A 22,020-nucleotide genomic window follows, 5' to 3' on the forward strand; every position below is an offset into this window, starting at 1 on the left:
TACTTCTTAGAGTACAGTGTTCCACAGGACTGTGTTGATAACCATGTCAGGAAAACCTGGCCTTTCATTTTCACTTCAACTAGAGTAGTTTCACTTTTATTGTATATATTAAGGTTACATGTGAAACTTTCTTTAAAAATTATGCTTATAATAGTAAAAATTTGAAAACCATTGAATTCAATAAATTACAGTAATTCATGCAACAATAGATAAGGAAATGTGTGTTAACAGTTCAGGTTATCTTTGGGTAGTGACTAGTTTGTTTTTTTTTCTTACTTGGATTGGTCTCTGTTTTCCACATTGTCTACAGATAACATGTAATTATTTCTGTACCGAACAAAAATGGCTCTTGAAAAAAAAAATTAGTTGACAGTAATAAATAGTCCACAAGTCACTGAAAATTTCCCAACTTACTATTTTTGGCATTCAAATCATAGGTTTTGTAAACCTACTACCGTTTGGGATTTTTTTCCATGAAATATCATAGGTTGTTGAAAACATTGAAGGTACAGCCCAGCCCCCTCATTTTATATTTGAAGAAATTACAATCCGAAATATTTCAATATACAGAAGCTAGAGCTGGGAGCCTGGGATCTTCTGATGCCGTGTGCTTTTTCTGTTATACCCAATTTATAAATAATCACAATTTTCATTTCTTTCATTTTTGTCCACTTTGTTGGAGCATTTAACATTGTGTTATTTCTTGCTTTTTTCCCTATGAGTGAAAACTAATTTCTTTTTTTTGAAGTGCCAGTGGTCAAAACTTTTCTATTTAGAAAAATTAGCACAAACTAGAACATTAAAACTTCCTAAAACTGTCATATGACTCATTGTTCTGATTTATACAATTAGAATTTCCTGATCTACTTTAGTCCTCTAATTCATTAAATGTGTATGTTCACTCAGATTTATAATTTGGTGTTAGACTAGATTGACCTTTAATAATTCTCAGAGTTTGCCTTCACTTTTGGCATCTGAAAGGTAGACATTAGATACATGTTCCATCTGCCCCACCTTCCTCCTCAGACATGAATATACTTGGGAAACTGTTTTACTTGTATTTTAGGATCTTAACTCATCTCTGAGTTATCTTGCTATGAGTACACTGACCCCCAACTGTAATGGCTTTGTGTGACATTTTTCTTTTTACATATATGTATATATGTCAGTACGTTCCCATGGTTCTTTTTTGTTTTAATGCTGAGACATGAAAATTGGTAGCCATTTGAACTTAGAGACTCTGGACAAAGAGTCTGAGGTAATGTGTTTCAAATAAAGGAAAACGGAAAGTGTCAGAAACATCAGTCACTACCCCAAACCCCTTACCAACCTCCAGCCAAACAAAACAAAACAAAACAAAACGATAATTTATAATGAAAAGCAATCAGAATAAACACATGGAGGCCTTTATTTAAGGTGTTATTTGTTTTCAATGATCCTATTTGTGAAAAACTCTAGAAATGAGAGGATTTCTAGAGCATTCTTTTTTAACCATTTCCTTCAGGTATCTTGACATCTTAATTAAAATGCCAGCCATTCAGGCTTATATCATATAAAGAATATTCCACTTAAAAGAATTGCAGCTTAAGACTGAAGTCATTTTTATATAGTTTTTTACTAAAATAATTCCTCTGAAATTCACATGTAGTAGATTCGGGGTAAATTTTAAAATATTTTTAAATGTCTTGGTTTCAACTCTTTTCCAATTTAGTTATTCTAATTGTTTTAATACATTAGAGCTGCTATTCATTTACTCTGAGAATCAAGCACAGAAGTTCATGGATGTAAAAGTGAAATAAAGTTTGTAAACAGTCAGTTTAATAACATGGGCTTACATGCAAATACATTTGCATGTATCAAAGTGTTTCCGTTAAAACAGTCAGGTAGGAATGACTATGCCACTAGCTAAAAATTTTAATATGTAATATTCTTAAAACACTTCCTTATTAAAATTTAGGTAAAATACCTGTGGTATATACTTTGAGAATAGTAGTACTACCTCACTTTATTTTTCAGATAGTATTTTAAAAATATTTTATTTATATACAACACCATACAACTTTTAAAGCACACACACACATATTCATGTAGTTTTTATGCAAACCCTGTGAGAAAGGGAGATTTCCCATCAAAACCGAAGATAGTGAGGTGAGTAACATACCCAAAATTTCATGGCTATGCACAGGCCTAGAACCTCATGCATTATTTTATTTCCTAGTACCTGCCCAGCATTGCTTCCATGAACCTTTTAGCCCTTATAAATGAATATGTGTACCCCAGAATTTCTTACAGCTTAACAAAGGCAAGTTGCAAAATTGTACATGTATTATAATTATAATGTCAGTTACTAAAAAAAAAAAAAGTCATAAAATAGTAGAAACTTTCTCCAGATACATGAAGGCTCTGAAAGTTGCCTATGAACTATTAATGCTAACTGCCTCTGATATGGGTGAAGGGTACAACTGGCTTCGCGTTGTGGGCAGTGTAAGTATCTGAAAGATCTCAGCTTTATCGGAAGTACAGTCTAAATATGGTCATGTATGACTTGTGGAATTAAAAATAATTTTTTAGACGTTTCAAGAATGGGGACTCCTGGGTAGCTCAGTCGGTTAGGTGTCTGCCTTCAACTCAGGTCATGATCCCAGGTTCCTGGGATTGAGTCCAGCATTGGGCTCCCTTCTCAGCAGGGAACCCACTTCTCCCTCTGCCTGCTGCTTCCCCTGCTTGTGCACTCTCACTCTCACTCTTGCAAGTAAATGAAAGATCTTAAAAAAAAAGTTTCAAGAATGTACAGTTGAATTCTGGAAGTTATCAGACTATAGCAAGAAGGAGAAGGGATGGAAAGAGAGGTAAATGGGTGGGGGGAGGGTCTCGTGTTTTGTGAATAAAAAAGGTCATTACACTATCTTTGGAATCTCTAGGTCATATTTTTCGTAGCTTGTTTTGACCTATTGGTTGACATAAACAAAGGAATTGAACGTAAGCATCTTTTTAGAATCATTCTGATTTGTTCATAGTTTTGGTAAGTACTTAGCAATCAAAAAAGAATTGGCTGTGATGCTATATTGTGCAACAAATAAATATCAATTGAAGAGGGGGTTGTTTCATCACAATAGCCTCGGTAAATTAAAAGTAATAAATTTAGTTGAAAACCACGGGTATGTTCTTGTAATTCTGTGCTGTATAATTTTTTTTTTGGCGGGGGTTACCCATTGGTAATTCCTTTGGGCTTTTTCAGAGGGGCGGAGGCAAGGGCTGATTACCTCTGCTTTCACTCCACCCTCCTGGAATGTAGCATCTGATGTACAAACACTAAAAAACATGACTTTTCACAGGAGCTTGTTATTCCTCTCTTTAGTTTGAACCAGAAGTGGGATTAGTCTAAGATACCCCTGCCCTTGGCATGTGTTCCTTTAGAAAAGCCAGACGATCCAGCCCTTAATTCCTGGTTAGTAAGATAATGTCCATCGCTGGGTGAGGCTCTAGAGATGGAATAATTTGCCACACCACATCTCTGACTGAAATCTAAATGTGACTCTTGGGAGCAGTAGACTGTGAATTGGTCTGTCTGTGTGACTTTCAGTTTCCTTTCTCATCTAATCAGCTTTCTGTCTGAAATGTCTGAAGAAGCTCCCTGTTACTAGTTCTTCTTTGACCTTTTTGACTCACACATTTGCTGTCTGACAACTTGTCGCCTTTATTCTCTATCCAAAGCAACCAGCAGTGGTCCTCACCTTCCCATAGTGGCTCTTGGAAGTGATTCTTTAAGATGCACCTTTTATGATATGGGGACCATCTCCATTTGTGATGACAAGAGCAATGACAGCAATAATAAGAGTGGCCACCATTTATTTGGTACCCGCTATGTTGCTACCATTGCTCTACATAAATTCTCTCTACTCTTTGCTATAATCTTTACCCTTTCTTCTCTCTACTCTTTATTACAGTCTTCCAAGGTAGGTCTTATTATTCCCACTTGACATGTGACCCATGAAGAAACTGACGTATATGGAGCTTTCTGAGAAGATTCATGACAAAGTAAGGACTTAGTCCCCGTCTACATCATATGCTCCAAAGAATCTAACCAAATAGCAAATCTGACTCTACAGTGGTCACAGTGAGGTTTCAGTGGACATGTATGGCTGTCAAAATCAGTTCTGCACAGGATTGCAGCTCCTTGTTCATTTTGAGGTTGCCTCTAAATTAAATAGTTGAATTATTGAAAGATAGTTGCTCTTCTTTTTCTTGGCATTTTGTTGTTTCAGAATTCTATTAAATGCTCTTTTCCAGATATTTATACTAATCTGTTAAAGCTACGTAATTGTTCTATCTTAGAAATGGTTCAGAAAAGTTTACCACTGGCTTCTGTTCATCAAGAACTAAAACAATGTCAGTATATAGACCCTGGTTTGGAAAAGTAGAATGGGGTTTATTCAGTCAAAATCATATCTTGGCTAAATAACAGTTAAGAATATAGGCTTTAGAATCATGGGCTGTACTACCTCTAGACATTTTGACCTTAGACAAATTACTTCATATCACTACACTTCATTTTCTTCTTCTTTTAAAGGATATAATGAGAGGTCTTAGCTGATAGTGCTTTGGTTGTTTCATCTTGTTTTAGTGATGAATGAGACAACACACATAAAATATAGCCTGGTGTGTATATCCATTGGTAATAAATGTTTCTTTTTATTATTAATGTAATTTGTATTTGAAAATAACTACTTCATGGGTGCCTGGGTGGCTCAGTTGGTTAAGTGACTGCCTTGGGCTCAGGGCATGATCTCAGTGTCCTGGGATCAAGTCCCAAATCAGGCTCCCTGTTTGCCTGGAAGCCTACTTCGCCCCCTGCTTGTGTGCTCTCTCTTTCTCTCTTTGTCAAATAAATTGATTTTAAAAATCTTAAAAAAAAAAAAACAAAAAAAAAAAACAAAAAATAAACAAAAAGAAAAGAGCTACTTTAAATTATAGTTATATAATATAGTAACAATACACTTGACACTGTAAAATGTATCAATGTAGGTCATAAAACATTTAAGGTTTGGGTGAAAGTTTTTCATTCTTAGCTAGATTTCAAATGCATACTAATGTGTTGTATCTTGAAGCCCTTATAAAACGGCTTCCTTAAAAATTTCTTAATTGGTAGTAAATATAGAACAAAGGACAGGATTCATTGTTTCTAACTTTCATCATGTGAAATGTATTTATTCCATTGCTGCTTAGATCAGATGAGAAAAAAAGGTTATTTAACATCATTATTCTGGTAACATGCACCATCTCTTTGGTCCTGAATGCAAAAGACCTGGGTATTATGTCCATGTCAGTAGGAAGCTTAAGGCAGAAAAGAACAGAGAGGTGGGTGTCAGTCAGGGTTCTCCAGAGAAAAGAACCAATAATGTGTTTGTGTGTGTGTACATATACTTACACATATACATATGCATATGCATAAGGTTTATTTTTAGGAATTGGTTGATATACTTCTGGGGACTACCAAATCTGAAATATGTATAGCAAGCAGGCTAGAAACTCAGATAAGAGTGCATGCTGCAGTCTTGAGGCAGAAGTCTTCTCTGGGAAACTAGTTTTTGCTCTGAGGTCTTCCACTGATTGGATAAGGCCTACCAGTGTTATCAAGGACACTCTCCTTTACTGAGAGTCAACTGGTTGAAAATAGTAATCCATACCTTCACAGCAACTCCTAGATCAGTGTTGATTGTATAACAGGGTGCTCTGGCCTAATCAGCTGACACATAAAACTACAACCACAGGCTAGGAACAGAGAATACCTGAGAATTTTCAGATAGGGAAGAGTATTGAGAGAGGTGTACAATAGAGGGTTGCCAAAATAATGCATATAACTGAAAATGACCACCTAAAATCATTGAAGATGAGGTGAAAATTGTGGGACAGATAGAATATGAAAAGAGGTAGAGATAACAGTGCTTGGTCACCAGTTGGACTGATAATGTAATCAGCGAAAAAATCCTGTTATCAATAATTTATTAAGCATCTGCATTCTAGTTTGGCTTGTGTAAAATTTTACCATCTTCATTGGCATATACTATGTCACATATGTAGGATTTTTTCGTTCTGCTGCCATGGAATAATTAGGCAGCTTTGTGGTGACTCTTCCCCACCCCCATTCTCCTGCCCTTTTTTATCCCACCTTTTCACAGTTCTACTCAAAATATTCTTAGACAGGAGATTGGAAAAGAAGGGCATACATATTGAAAAGATCTGTCAGTAGAATTGGTACTCTGTCCCTTTTTAAGGTTTCAGGAATAATCTGGAGAAAAAGAGAAAAGTTTTCAGTATAAAATCATTTGCGAAGGCTTATCCATCTGCAAAGAAATCTGTTTGGAAACAATTTACAACCCATGATCTTAGGGCATCAAGGGAAAGACAGCATATCTCTCTTGTTTCTTTCAAGATTTTCTCTTTGAATATGTCAAGCCTAGGTATACGTTGTTTGTTTCTTTCTTTAGGTGTTTATATGGCTTGGTGTGCTATGACTTTCCTGGATATGTGGCTTGGTGACTATCATTAATTTTTGAAAATTCTCAGACAGTATTGTTTCAGATATTTCTTCTACTCTGTTTCTTTTTCTTTCTCCTTCCAGTATTCCAACTACACATGTATTATACATTATGAAACTGTCTCAAGGTTCATGGGCATTTTGTTCAGTTTTTCATTCTTTTAGTCCTTTGCATTTCAGTGTAGATAGTTTCTATTGACCTATTCTCAAACTCACTGATTTTTTTCAATGGCTGTGTCCACTCTGTTGATGAGCCCATCCAATGGATTGTCCATTTCCATTATAGTGCTTTTGGAAATGGTCTACTTTTTCCAATAAAAAGTAACATATTCATCATAATTCATCAGAATTGTTTTAGCATTTTCATCATAATTGTTTCAAATTCCCTATATAATGACTCCAACACCTATTCCATATCCAAGTCCGATTCTGACACTTGCTTTTACTCTTAAGATTGTTTTCCTTTCTTTTCTTTTTTTTTTTTTTAAGATTTTATTTATTTATTTAACAGAGAGAGAGAGAGAGATCACAAGTAGGCAGAGGCAGGTGGTGGGGGTGCGGAGCAGGCTCCCCACTGAGCGGAAAGCCTGATGCGGGGCTCCATTCCAGGACCCTGAGATCATGACCAGAACCGAAGGCAGAGGCTTAACCCAGTGAGCCACCCAGGCGCCTCTACCATTAAGATTGTTTTTTCTTACTGTCTGAGATGCCTTATAATTTTTGATTGAAAGCTGACATTTTTGTATTGAGTAATAGGAACTAAAGTTGAAAGGTTATCAATGTGAGGATTTACATTAATATGACTAGGAGTTGTGGTATGTTAAATGTTTACTATAGCTCTGGGTGTCAGGAGCTTCAGATTCCTCTGGTGTTTTTATTTTTGTCTCTTCTCTTAATCTTTAGGCTTCTCTGAGTATTTCTTGTCAGAGTCTACTTCTTCCACCTCTTTCCTTTATAACTCTCCACTGTTGTTTTACCAAAGTTTTGGGGTGCCTGGTTGGCTCAGTCAGTTAAGTGTCTCCCTTCAGCTCAGGTTATGATCTTGGAGTACTGGAATTGAGCCCCACATCTGGTCTCTGCTTAGTCGGGGGCATGCCTGCCACTCCTCTGGCTTGTGCTCTCTCCCTTTCTGTCAAATAAGTAAATATAATAAATAAAATCTTAAAAAAAAATAAATCTTAGTCTTTTAGTGGGCCTGTGTCTTGGGACTGTGACCTTCCTAAGCATTTCTCTGGTAATAATTGCTTTTTTATTTTCCTCCCTTGTTAGGTGAGATGAGAAGGGTAGAAGGGGCTGAAGCATGAGAAATATCTTTAAACCAGGTGAGATTAACCTCAGGTAGTCTTTTATCCTGGAAAGTGGGCCTTTGTTATGGAAAGGTTCTGGGCAAATTTCACACTGATCATTTTTTCCTCTCCCTCAAAATCTGGAGGAGATCGTTCTTGAGTCTTCAGCATGAGAATCTGCTGGGGTTCCTAGAAGTAAAATCCAAGAAAGGGTGGGGATTCCTCAAGACTGTATACACTGGAGTGTCTTACTCTCAAGCTACATTCAGTTACCAGCATTTCATTAAAATCTCCACCTAAGTGTTACGACAAGTTTATGGCTTGAGAAACCTCAAATCCAGGTAAGTAGATCTCAACTATTACTCTGACTTGACCTGTCTCTCCAGATTTGGGGTGGTGCTTTGCTTTGCAATTTTCATTATCTGAAAGGTAAAAGAAATTTGTTAATTCTCAGTTTGTTCAGCCTTTTCTTACAGGGATAGGGGTGATGAGTACCAGTCTCTTTGTATATGAGAATTGAAACTTGACCTCCCTCATATAATAAATATACTTAGTCCATAAACAGGTGGAAAACTGAAATATTCTTATTTTGACTGACTTCAGTTTTTTCAATGGGAAAATTATAAAATGAATGTGTATATATATTATATGGGCTTATATATAAAGTGGATACATTTGTTAATTCTGTTTAAGAAAATCAAAACAAATGTATTTATCCATTTTGTAAATATTTATAAGGATTCTATGGTAAAAATCAATTTTATTACTTGGAACTTGATAAAGCATATCACTAAGGCTCAAGCTATCAGTTACTTTACTGAAAACTAATTGGAAAAAATCTGTTTCACTTTATATTTGCACAAAGAAAATTTTCATTATTTGTGACATCTTGTTCAAGATCTCATGTAGTAATTTAGAGAGCTCAGGGATATAAAGTAGTACAAGGAAGTCTGAGTTCTTCACAATTTTCTTTAAATAAGCCAAAGTTTTATTCTTTTGTCAGTGTTCAATATTTTGAGATTTTTAAAATGCTACAAAATTACTCCCTCCAGAATGCTGGCAGGTGAAAAGGTACTCTTCCTTAGGTATGATGATAAACAAGGTGACTTTTAAGAAGGTAAATGTAGTACACTCACATAATCATTACTTTGTTGGGCTTTTTATTTACTCGGTTTAAGTAGATTATGCATTTGTTTTTAAGACTTTTAAAATCAGAAGGCGAGTATGAATAAACTCAGGTTGACAATGAATAGACATTACTGGTAGCTTTTCACTTCTCCAGACATTTAAGTATGTTAAAACACAAGCACAAGATACACTTGTGTACCTTTTTTCTCTGAAATTTGTGAAGATTTTCAAAAACAAAACAGAAAGATGGGAGGCACTGTGTTGAGATGGAACACTAAAAGGACAATGAGTTAAAAGACCTGGACACATTCTGCCTGGTTATGCCAGAAATTTGTGTGACTTCGCGTCCCTTTACCACCCCCTCCACACCTTTTAAAATTTCATTTATAAAGGAAAAAGCTGGAGGTGCTAGATAATTAGTAGGAGTCCTTTCAGCTCATACATTATATAATCGTATGTCCTAGTTTGCACCCACGTTTATGATTATGAGATTTATAAAATGTTTTTTAAGGTATATGATTTTCCTCTGAAATGTGCCTGAGTTTTCTTCCTGTATTTTTTTTTTAATTTGTTTTGTTTTTTTGGAAGGATAAAAGAACAGAAAATTTAAATACATTTTCCTAAGTATAATCGTAAAGCTGTCTTTGGATAAATACTTATTACTAGATTTACATTTAAGCTAGACGAATAGACATTTGGGTAGAGTTCTTGCGCCAGCAGAATAGGCCATCTTCTCTCAGACTGTAGCCACTCTTGTACTACTTTCCTGTTTGTGATTTATATCTTTGAGTTATAGCCAGAGCTATTCCTTAAAATTGTATATAGTGCATTGATTACTTACCAACTTTATCTGCCAAGTCATCTTAATTTATTAGGTATTTTCCTCTGTGACAGCTGGTATGAAGGCACTATGTGTTAAGATTTTTGATTTGGTAGGAGGTTCCTGGGTAGCTCAGTCCTTAAGCATCTGCCTTCAGCTAAGGTCATAATCCCAGAGTCCTGGGATCGACCCCGCATCAGGCTCCTTGCTCTGTGGGAAACCTGCTTCTCCCTCCCCCACTCCCCTTGCTTGTGTTCCTTCTCTTGCTATGTCTCTGTCAAATAAAAAAATACAATCTTTAAAAAAAAAAAAAAAAGATTTTCGATTTGGGAAAGACAGGAGGGGAAAACAAATGGATCCTGAGACAGGATCCAGGAAGGGTAAATTTTGATCGATTGAAAGATAAAAGATATATACATATATAAAATACTGTATTTATATGTACGTATGTATGCTATATATGTTGTGTGTGGGGTGTAGGGCAAGGTGCAGGACTTGAGGACGTCTTGTGAATAAGATATAAAGAAAGGCAAAGTAGTCCTATCTAAGTTTGTATAGAAAAATGAATTTCCTAATTTCTCTTTAGAACAGCATCTCAAGAGTTTTTCCTTGAAATGGTAAGGTGTCTGGCAGATGTTCTGTAGTCATATGCTTTTAGGAAACTTTGCAGGCTATAACCCTTTCTTGAGATCACAGTATGCGTTTGCACGTTAGCTTTATTGAACCAACATTCCCAAATATGTCTGAATTTAGAACACCTTTTACTGGACTATATCATGGGATTCCGAAAAACACTTGCGCAGAGCAGTTTCTGATTACAATTGCTACTTCTAGTAAGTATCCCCCAGAATAATTGAGATTGACTGCATGTTTTTCTGCTGAAGAATTCAGAGTGTTTCATGGTATTCATTACCGAAAAACTTAAGCTCCAAAATCTAATTTGAAGCAAATCTTTAAATATGCATTTCACTTTCCCACTGTTTGTCTTTTGGTGATGAAATGACATTACTTTATTTCATATAAATGACATTTTGAATAGTACCATATTTTCAAAATTAATGAAATGATTTAATTTCTTTTTGTAGGTAAAATCAAGTTACAGTTCTATAAGTTGAACAGAGGAGTACTTTTATTCTCCTTCTTAAAGGCTAGTTAACATTTCCAGTGAACTGAATGCACAGGGATCCTTTCTTCCCTTTTTTCTCCCCCTTCCTAAACTGTCTTTCTGCTTGAAAACTCTTATTCCCCTTTTCTTCTATAACCCTGTCCTTCTAAAATCACTTCTGGAAACCATGAGAACAATCTGTCTTTCCTCTTTGAACATATAGGCTGTTAAGCACATCCTCTAATATTTGACCCATTTTTGCCTGGTATATATGTATGTGCCTTACCTCCATTCTGTTTGTGGCTGCTTGAGTGCTGAGATAGGACACCTGCATCTTCTATATGCCATGACACTTAGCAAGATACTTACATATTTACATTATTACATATGCATGAGATATTTGATTACCCAAGAAAAAGGTATTTATTTTATAAAAATAAAAAGGCTAGAATACATAAAAATTTATAAGTATAGAAACAAATCTAGTTTTAAGCAGAGTAGGTTGCAAAAGATTCTTTTAATTAACACTAAAAAAAAACCCCGATTATATGGGTATTTTAAAATGTTGGTTTAATTTTTTTAAAAGTGTGGATATTGACACTATTACTATCTAACTCTTTAAACCTTTTCCCAAATGTTGAAATATATATATATATATATATATATATATATATATATATATATATATACCTTGTTCCCACTTTATCATAAATAGGTATAAACAATTCTTTAAATGCTCTGTAGACTAAAGAACAAAATATAGCCAAAAAAGTGGACATAACTAACCATTAATAATACCATCTATTGTTAGGCAAACAGACACACTTGTGCTCTAACCAGTGGTGTGTATAGCTACAAAAATTTTCGAGGACATAGAGAGAACTTAGAGACCTTTTTCTGCCCACGTAGGATTTTGTGCCAAAAAAAATAATAAAAAGGGAACAGGTTGGGGCGCCTTGGTGGCTCAGTTGGTTAAGCGCCTGCATTCGGCTCAGGTCATGATTCCAGGATTCTGGGATCAAGTCCCACATTGGGCCCTTTGCTCAGCAGGGAGCCCACTTTTCCCTCTGCCTGCTGCACCCCCTGCTTGTGCTCTGTCTGTCTCTCCCTCTGACAAATAAATAAAATCTTAAAAAGAAAAAAAAAAGGTAACTGGCAACAGAAACAAAGATCTAGTATTGTTGGATTTTAGAGTTTACATTTTTGGTGTTTTGAACAAAAATGTAAAGTTCTAAAGTGGTGCAAAGATGGAGTAATAAAATAGCTTTACCAGTGGAAATTTATCTTTACTATATCAGACTGTTTAAAAGTCTTGTACTCCAGCTGTTCATAACTATCAGTGAAACTTCTGGTGAAGTGGCTAAACCAAAGTGTTTTGGGGAGCTGTGTACATCCAAGTAATACTTTAATTCTTTCAGAGAATGTATGTAGCCTAGAAAAACCATTAGCAGCAAATTCTCTCTAGAAAGTTTTGTAGGAATTAATTGAGAGGATTTCAGGTTGCTTTATTAGATCACAAACAAAAATAAATAAACAATAATAGTAATAGTAGCATAGCTAGAACTGGAGAACCATGTATCAAAAAGTAAACACACAAAATACAAAACCTGGGTTGAGGCCTGGATTTTAGGCGTGCATAAATTAGTGACTTACTACTAGTTTATGTAAATTTACTTAACCTTAGTGATAAGGCTTATCTCCCAGCACTGGCATTTTTTGACCATTTTAGACATTCTTAAGACTTTTTTTTTAGAACAATTTTGAAGATATTTTTATAAAACAAGAGGTTTTTATGGGAACGTTATTTGGTGCTTCAATGAAATCCTTGAATCCATTTAGGTAGGTAAATAGAAAAGTCAGCAATTAGTTCTTCCCTAGAAATCTGTAACATTATTTCTCAGAGTTTCTTAAGTTGAACACTAGTACCTCAGGAGATTAATAAATGCTAAATAAGGAAATGAAGAAGGAGTTTGTAGAATCTACAAATATAGGAATCAATGGATTGAATAAAAGGATTTATTTACTTTTCAAAGTTTTTCATATCCTAATGGATATGATATTTACTTTTCAAAATTTTTCATATCCTAATGGGCATCATGGACCCGTAAGAGGCACATTTAGTGGGTAGCACTTGTGCAGAATTGTCAGTAGAACTACTCTTTCATCAAATGTCATGCAGTAGTATGGGATGTATTTTCTAAAACACTGTCCTCTGGTTTCAAGGTGGAAAAAAAATGATGTACATGTAGAATAATCTACCTTTTATTTGTCATAAAAAGTTGTATGTTAAAAAGATGCCATCAGCGGGTGCCTGGGTGGCGCAGTCGGTTAAGCATCTGCGTTCAGTTCCTGTCGTGGTCTCAGGGTCCTGGGATGGAGCCCCACATTGAGTTCCCTGTTTAGCAGGGAGCCTGTTTCTCCCTCTCCCTCTGCCTGCTGCTCCACGTGCTAGTACTCTCTCTCTCTGTGTCAAATAAATAAATAAAAATTTTTAAAAAGATGCCGTCGGAAAAGATACACACCTCTCTGTCGGGCTTACATGTTAGCTTAGTAACTTTACAAAAAACTGTCAAATACAAAAACTAATTGTACACTGTGATATATGCTAAAAAGAAAACAAATGGGTAGTTAGTTAGGTAGTCAGGAAGGACTCAAGACTGGTCATATTTAAGATGTGTGTAGACAGAAGCAGCTAGACCAAATGAGGCATTCTTTCCATGAAGGCAAAATGACTTCTGCAAAGTCTTTAGGGTGGGAAGAAGCTTAGCATGGCTAGGTAGTAACATGCCCAGGGAGGACCACATGCACACACGTGTGCACATACTTGCACACGTGTGTGCATATGTTGTGCGGGGGCGAGTATAGCTTGGGGTTGTAGGCAGAAGCCAGATCATGCAGAGCCTGGATGCCAAAGTAAGGGAGCTTGGATTTTATTCTGTGTACTCTGGGAAACTTTTGCAGGGTTTTAAACAGTGAATTTTGTTACTTGATTTACACTGTAGGAAGATCACTTTTCTTGCCCGGTGGTAGATTGATTGAAAGTGGGCAAAAATGGAGCTCTGGAAGACCAGTTAGGAGGCTGTTGTAAATCCAGATGAAAGATGCAAGGGATGATATGTTGTGAAATTTAAGATAGCGTTTGATGCTTTCCAGTGGGAGAAAAGAGAGAAGTAGCCAATAAGGATGACCTTGATCTTTTTTCCCCTCCTCTGTTCTGCTTTCCAGATAGCTCAAGTATTTATTTAGCAATGCCTTGTGGCAAAGTATAAGCTATATGAATTCAAATCTCTCTTGAGTTTGACCTTATTTGATGTTATGTTTGGAAGATTTCCAAAATGATTGACAGACATAATACATAAAATCCCTTAGAGTCACGTCTCCTCTTTGCCTGTTCTATTCCTATTCTTTTGACATTTTAATTTATTTCAGCATATCCTTTTGCTTTGAGTGAAACTCATTTGCTTTCACCTTAATTAGGATACTCTTGTATAGGACGTGCGAATGAAAACTAACCTGGTTTTATGAGAAATAACTCTTTGGGCATGAATATGCCACCATGGCATTCTCTGCAATAACTGTTCTTATTACTGACATTTATACTAGTCAGTTGTTCCACCTAAATTTAAATTTAAGTTATGCTTCATACCACTTATGGACTCTGAGTCTATGATAAAATAAAAAACAAAAATAAGTTATAGAGGAATCTCTTCCCTGTAGAATTCTTGTGCTACATAGAAGTACCATGCAGATTAATTTTAACTTCACTTATTTACATTTAAGCTACATGTAGTTTTATATTTGCTAAATTCCATCTAAATGAAAATTACAAAGAAAATAGAGAGTTTCATTTGGTATTTGCCCCATTTGCATTTATGAAGTAATTTTCATCAAAACTTCATGCTTAGAAACATTTAAGTTTTCTACGATTGTTTAGTGAATACACCACTATGTAGGTGTTGTTAAGAATCTGTGAGGAGCAGGTGACAGAAATAGAGACTATTTTTGCTTTTGGGGATTGGCTGTGAAGAAGAGATACCTACCAGTGAAGATTATTAAATTTTAGATAGTATTAGAGAGTAAGATCATAGACTGCTCTAAGAGTAAACTTACAGTATATATATATGCAAATAATAGGTACCATAGCTCAGTTTCTTTTACACAGAGGTCACAGAGACATTTGTCTTACAGATAGGCTCTTAAATGGTCTGTTTATAAGGGTGGAAAAAGTTATGTACTTTAGTATCCTTATTGTAGTTTCATGTTTAATAGAAAACAAATTATGGAATATTTAATTCAAGGAGAAATAGATATAAAGTTTTTTGGGATGATGAAAAATAACACCACCAATAAAAATAGTAATCACTAATACTATTAAGTACTTAAAACAGTTTTTCAAAGGGCTCTGTATACATTATATGAGTTAGTCCTTCCATGAATTCTATGAGATAGCCAGTAATTTTATCCACATTTTATAATGAGAGGACTAAAGAGTGACACATAATAATTGGTATAAAAGAGAATCAAGCTTGGATAGTAACAATCTAAAGTCCATTCTCTCTATACTGTATTGCTGACCTAGCAGTAAGGAGAAATGACAGATTATTCATTTATGCATAGAGAAAGTTTCAAATATATCTCACTCAGGATAAAATTAAAGCCTGCACTTATAAGAACAATTATTATATAGTATGGGAAATGTGACATAAATGTCAGTCGGTGACAAAATGTTTTTACTATGTGAAAGCTTTAATTATAATTGTAGTAATATAATAATAAAGTATAAGGAAAATAAGTACCAGAAATAATTTATAATACTCCTTAACTGTAAAAACAAGAAATCGCTTTTATGGCAAGCTTTTAAAAATGGGTCAATTAAAATATCCTTAATTGTCTGTTGCAGTAACTTGTGAAAATCAAGTATAATCTAGCAAAAAGCCTACAAATAACACAACAGAAAATTCAATTAGAGAGACAAAGAAAACCACATAGCCGACTTGTATTTAGTTAATATTATGTTGAGTGTGCTTTGAGAATGAAGGATTTGAGGTAATGATTCAAACGAGTACAATTTCAAGTTCAAAAAAATTGGCTACAAATAGAATTAGGAATAACTTTGATAATATTTACAGATGACGCATAGCAAATAAGGAAACAACTTGAGAATATAGTAAAACTAATGACTTTGAACTCAACTACAGTCAGCCCTTGATTAACTGGCTTAATTGGAGGGATGAATAGATTGAAAAGAAACCACAAATTACCCAGAATTGTGGGTAAAACAAAACTATAAAACTAGTAACAATATGACACAAAATAAATTTATTAGTAAACTAGTATTTCAGAACACAGTCCACAGATAATATCCAAAAGTGCAAAAGTAATACAAGCACTTTGATTTAGGGCCACATAAATTGCCGAAAAATAATGGGCTGTTAAACAACTTCTTAGCAAAGATCCCCTATATTCATGAGACTTGAATTGAGCAGACATGTCTCCTTTCTCCATTGTTTACCCTTACCTAGGTTCAGCCGAAGTCTTTGGACTTCAATATTAGAATATACTGCTGTATGGGCTGAGGAACAGGGAGGGCCTAGTCTGTCAGGCTATCTTAGTTACTAAAAGAGTATCTTTTGGTATCTAGATGTTTTATTGATTTATAATAATTTTAATTTCTTCTAAATGCACTCTCTCTGGTTGATTATAACCTTAATAATCTTCTACCAGATAATCAAGAGTTGAGTGTCCTCCCCAATAGGTAGTCATTTTAGATAATCTCTAGAGGAAATTTACCTTTGTTTCTATAAAATTTTCACATAAACTCTTTGTGTATAAATTGATATTTAGGTAAGACTCTGGAAAAAATGTTTCATTTGTTTCAGAAAACAAAATCTTTGAAGTTTCTTTTTTTTTTTTTTAAGATTTTTATTTATTTATTTGACAGACAGAGATCACAAGTAGGCAGAGAGGTAGACAAAGAGTGAGGAAGGGAAGCAGGCTCCCTGCTGAGCAGAGAGCAGGATGCAGGGCTCATGCCAGGAGCCTGGGATCATCAGGAGCTGAGCCGAAGGCAGAGGCTTAACCCATTGTGTCACATAGGTGACCTGAAGTTTCTTTTCTTTTCTTTTCTTTTAATTTTTTATTTCTTTTCAGCCTAACAGTATTCATTGTTTTTGCACCACACCCAGTGCTCCATGCAATCTGTGCCCTCTCTAATACCCACCACCTGGTTCCCCCAACCTCCCACCCCCCCCACCCCTTCAAAACCCTCAGGTTGTTTTTCAGAGTCTGTAGTCTCTCATGGTTCACCTCCCCTTCCAATTTCCCTCAACTCCCTTCTCCTCTCCATCTCTCCTTGTCCTCCATGCTATTTGTTATGCTCCACGAATAAGTGAAACCATATGATAATTGACTCTCTCTGCTTGACTTATTTCACTCAGCATAATCTCTTCCAGTCCTGTCCATGTTGCTACAAAAGTTGGGTATTCGTCCTTTCTGATGGAGACATAATACTCCATAGTGTATATGAACCACATCTTCCTTATCCATTCGTCCGTTGAAGGGCATCTTGGTTTGGCTATCGGCCGTTGCTGCCATAAACATTGGGGTACAGATGGCCCTTCTTTTCACCTCATCTGTATTTTGGGGGTAAATACCCAGTAGTGCAATTGCAGGGTCATAGGGAAGCTCTATTTTTAATTTCTTGAGGAATCTCCACACTGTTCTCCGAAGTGGCTGCACCAACTTGCATTCCCACCAACAGTGTAAGAGGGTTTCCCTTTCTCCACATCCTCTCCAATACATGTTGTTTCCTGTCTTGCTAATTTTGGCCATTCTAACTGGTGTAAGGTGGTATCTCAATGTGGTTTTAATTTGAATCTCCCTTATGGCTAGTGATGATGAACATTTTTTCATGTGTCTGATAGTCATTTGTGTGTCTTCATTGGAGAAGTGTCTGTTCATATCTTCTGCCCATTTTTTTAAATGATCGTCTGTTTTGTGTGTGTTGAGTTTGAGGAGTTCTTTATAGATCCTGGATATCAACCTTTTGTCTGTACTGTCATTTGCAAGTATCTTCTCCCATTCCCTGGGTTGCCTCTTTGTTTTGTTAACTGTTTCCTTTGCTGTGCAGAAGCTTTTGATCTTGATGAAGTCCCAAAAGTTCATTTTCGCTTTTGTTTCCTTTGCCTTTGGAGACATATCTTGAAAGAAGTTGCTGTGGCTGATATCGAAGAGGTTACTGCCTATGTTCTCCTCTAGGATTCTGATGGATTCCTGTCTCACATTGAGGTCTTTTATCCATTTTGAGTTTATCTTTGTGTACGGTGTAAGAGAATGGTCGAGTTTCATTCTTCTACATATAGCTGTCCAGTTTTCCCACCACCATTTATTGAAGAGACTGTCTTTTTTCCACTGTATATTTTTTCCTGTTTTGTCAAAGATTATTTGCCCATAGAGTTGAGGGAGTCAGACTCTCTCTCTTTGCAGATGACATGATTCTTTATATGGAAAACCCAAAAGACTCCACCCCCAAACTATTAGAACTCATACAGCAATTCAGCAACATGGCAAGATACAAAGTCATGTACAGAAATTAGTGGCTTTCTTATTCACCAACAGTGAAAATACAGAAAGGGAAATTAGAGAATCGATTCCATCTACTTACTATAGCACCAAGGACCATAAGATACCTGGGAATAAACCTTACCAAAGAGGTAAAGGAACTGTTCTCGAGGAACTACAGAACACTCATGAAAGAAATTGAAGAAGACACAAAAAGATGGAAGACCATTCCATGCTCTTGGATCGGAAGAATAAACATTGTTAAAAGGTCTGTACTGCCTAGAGCAATCTATACTTTTAATGCCATTCTGATCAAAATTCCACCAGTATTTTTCAAAGAGCTGGAGCAAATAACCCTAAAATTTGTATGGAATCAGAAGAGACCCCAAAGCGCTAAGGAAATGTTGAAAACAAAAATAAAACTGGGGGCATCACATTACCTGATTTCAAGCTTTATTACAAAGCTGTGATCACCAAGACTGCATGGTACTGGCATAAAAACAGACACATAGACCATTGGAACAGAGTAGAGAGCCCAGATATGGACCCTGAAGTTTCTTTTTAAAGACATTCTCAAGTTGGTTGTTATGAAATAGCTACCTAAAAATATTTCTTAAATTGAGTTCCTGAACAGAAGATGAATTTCTGAATTAAAAACAAACACAGAAATAAACTAATTTTATCTCCATCATATTTTAGGAAGATTTTATAGTGATTGGTGAGAAAAAAAGGGAAACAAACCTGAATAATCATTTTGCAACGAAGAAAACCATTGTAGTGAGCTGACCAAAGCCTCCTGGCACCAACTCACTATAACTTAGTCTAGAAGTTGGATTTCTTAATGTGCCTTTTTATGTCATTTAATGTTGCATTTGCAGCTCCCAAATTGACTTTTTTTTATGTTAGGCTTCATTTTTTAGGATAGTTTTAGATTTATAGAAAATTGAAAAGATAATACTGTTGCCATATGTACCACACTCAGCTTTCTCTATTATTCGCATCTTCTATTAGTGTGGTACAGTCATTGTAGTTAATAAACCAGTAGCAATACCTTATAAGTACCTTATTTACTCAGATAGTAACTCTTTAGTTCTAAAATAAATTAATTTTACAGGTTGCTTATTAGTGCTCTTGGGTAAAGAGGAAAAAAGTGTTATGTGGTGAAATAAGCTTAAGAAATGCTAAGTTAGGGTGCCTGGGTGGCTCAGTGGGTTAAAGCCTCTGCCTTCAGCTCAGGTCATGATCCCAGGGTCCTGGGATTGAGCCCCACATCATGCTCTCTACTCCACGGTGATCCTGCTTCCCCCCTCTCTCTGCCTGCCTCTCTGCCTACTTGTGATCTCTGCCTGTCGAATAAAATCTTAAAAAAAAAAAAAGTTAAGTTAAAAAAAGTTAGACATATTCCCAGCCTGAAGAATTCAGAGTCCTAATGGGTATGTAACTGGAATCTTAAAGTGGAGTTAGGGATATGTCATATTTTCCAAAATGATTGGTTAACTGAAAATTTCAAAGGACTTATATTCTGAGGGAACACCCTTTGGAAAATGCTGCCCTACACATTGGCCTATCACATAATTTAGTATAGATCTGAAAGTGTTAAACTCAGTTTCGTTAGAATTCATCTCTGAAAGTACAGTTGAAAGATTGCTAACAGTGCTCAGTTCATAGAGGTAAGTTGGCTAAGGATGTATGGATGAAGGGAAAATCTATTTTTTGTGTATTGCTTTGTACCTTTAAAAATTTTGTGTCAAATACATGTATGACTTATTCAAAAACTAACAGAATGGTATAAATTGAAATACTCTGTAATTCAGTCTATCCTGGAAAAAAAAATTGAGTGTGTAAATATGGATTATGCTACTATAACTGTTATGGTATATGTCGGTAGCAATAAAACATCGTTGCTAACTGAAATCATACACATATAACCGATCCTCAAATATGAGTTGATAAATTATTTGATATAAAATTATCAAAATGAGAATATTTTAGAAAATAACCAATACAAGTTGTTCTTATATAAGGTCATATTAAGAAATCAGAAAATTATACTCAGAAGACATGCATGTCTGTAATTTAATAGAATGAATAATGTAGTATGTCTGATTGATTATAGTTTGGGGCTTAATATAAATAATATGTTTTTAAAAGTTAGTTATTCTGGAGAAATTAACCCAAATTTGCCAAAAAACATCAAAGTAAGTGTTCATTAAATAATATGTTTTACAATAAGGGATTCATCATAATTTAGCTTCAGTACAAAAAACAACTTTCTCAACGATTTCATTGGGAAATGTCTGCCTAAATAAAACTGTAGAATACTTGCCTAGAGGAGCTTATACCCTAGCATTTTATTTTGATTTACAAAAATCAAATAATAACCTACTATTATTTTTTTTCTTTTCCACATATTTATATTACTATTAAACTATCATTGTTATCATTGTACAATATGGTCTTGGAAAGTATGAATTTATTGTTGATGTTACTTTACAAAACAGAGAATGGATACAGCAGCCAAGAAGCGTTTCCTAGGTTACTCAGGTCACTGTCAGTTCCTGACCCAGCTCTTTGGTACCTCCTGTGAATATCATGATCCCTGATCGTAGCTGCAGCTTAATTATACAAAGCCTCAATAATAAGAAATTCAAACAGAATTAATTAAAAGAGAAAAAGATGATTTTTTAAAAATAACAATGTCTAAGGAATTTCACAATCTCTTCAGAATCATAGCACAACGAGAACTGATCCTCAGAATGATCACCCAAAGGAGATGTTAAATTTTGATCTGCAGCATCTATTAATTAACTCAGGAAGATGGAAAGACTGTATTTTGTGGAAGTTTTCAGGTGGCACCAATATTCATGAGTGAGTGCTCAACTACTGAGAAACTGAACCCAAACCAATTTTACCAGTTCATCCCGATTTTATTCCTGCACATTCCAGTGCATTTTCTACAGAAGATTGCAGATCATGTGGTCCTCATCGAGTGCTGTCGTGATACCTCTGTGATGCATACATGTCATGATACCCATGTGATACATACATGTCAGGATGCCTGCGTGAGATGCACGCATCGGGATGCATGTGTGAGACCTTAGCATCCGGATGCCTGTGTGAGTCGGGCATGTTGGGATGCCTATATTTGTCCTTAATTCAGAAGCTCTCTTTGAGAATGTTTACCTTTACAGTCTAAGAAAATATAAGTACTTGTAATATTTGGGACATTCTTTACCTAAAAGGAAAAGAGTCTTATTAAATATATAGCTCCTAAACTTAAAATAAGAGTAAGTGCATTCCTGGTTGTGGTGGTTGTTGTTGTTGTTGTTTTTAATTTTTTTAAAGATTGTATTTATTTGGTAGAGAGAAAAACAGTGAGAGAAGGAACATAAACAGGGAGAGTGGGGAGAGAGAAGCGGATTTCCTGCTGAGCAGGGATTCTGACGTGGGGCTCAATCTCAGGACCCTGGGATCATGACTTGAGCTGAAGGCAGAGGCTTTAACCCACTGAGCCACCTAGGCGCCCCTCCCCTCTTTGTTTTTATGGGGGGGAGGGGATCCTTCTCTTTTTATTTATTTTTTT

At 35.5% G+C, this 22,020-nt stretch overlaps 1 protein-coding gene across 9 annotated transcripts in view; it reads left to right on the forward strand.

The window, feature by feature from the left end:
• The window catches only part of XRCC4 (X-ray repair cross complementing 4), a 337,294-nt gene that overhangs the window by 179,781 nt on the left and 135,493 nt on the right, over positions 1 to 22,020 (forward strand). Inside the window, exon 8 of one of the 9 annotated variants that reach the window (XM_059418189.1) lies at positions 7,808 to 7,860. The exons of the other annotated variants lie outside the window; for them this stretch is intronic. Within the exon in view, the coding sequence (XP_059274172.1) occupies positions 7,808 to 7,811 (4 nt within the window). The 3' untranslated portion in view covers positions 7,812 to 7,860. The remainder of the gene's footprint in view (positions 1 to 7,807; positions 7,861 to 22,020) is intronic. 9 annotated transcript variants of the gene reach the window in all.

Source organism: Mustela nigripes, chromosome 12, assembly GCF_022355385.1.
Source record: "Mustela nigripes isolate SB6536 chromosome 12, MUSNIG.SB6536, whole genome shotgun sequence".
In the NCBI taxonomy this organism is placed as follows: Eukaryota; Metazoa; Chordata; class Mammalia; order Carnivora; family Mustelidae; genus Mustela; species Mustela nigripes.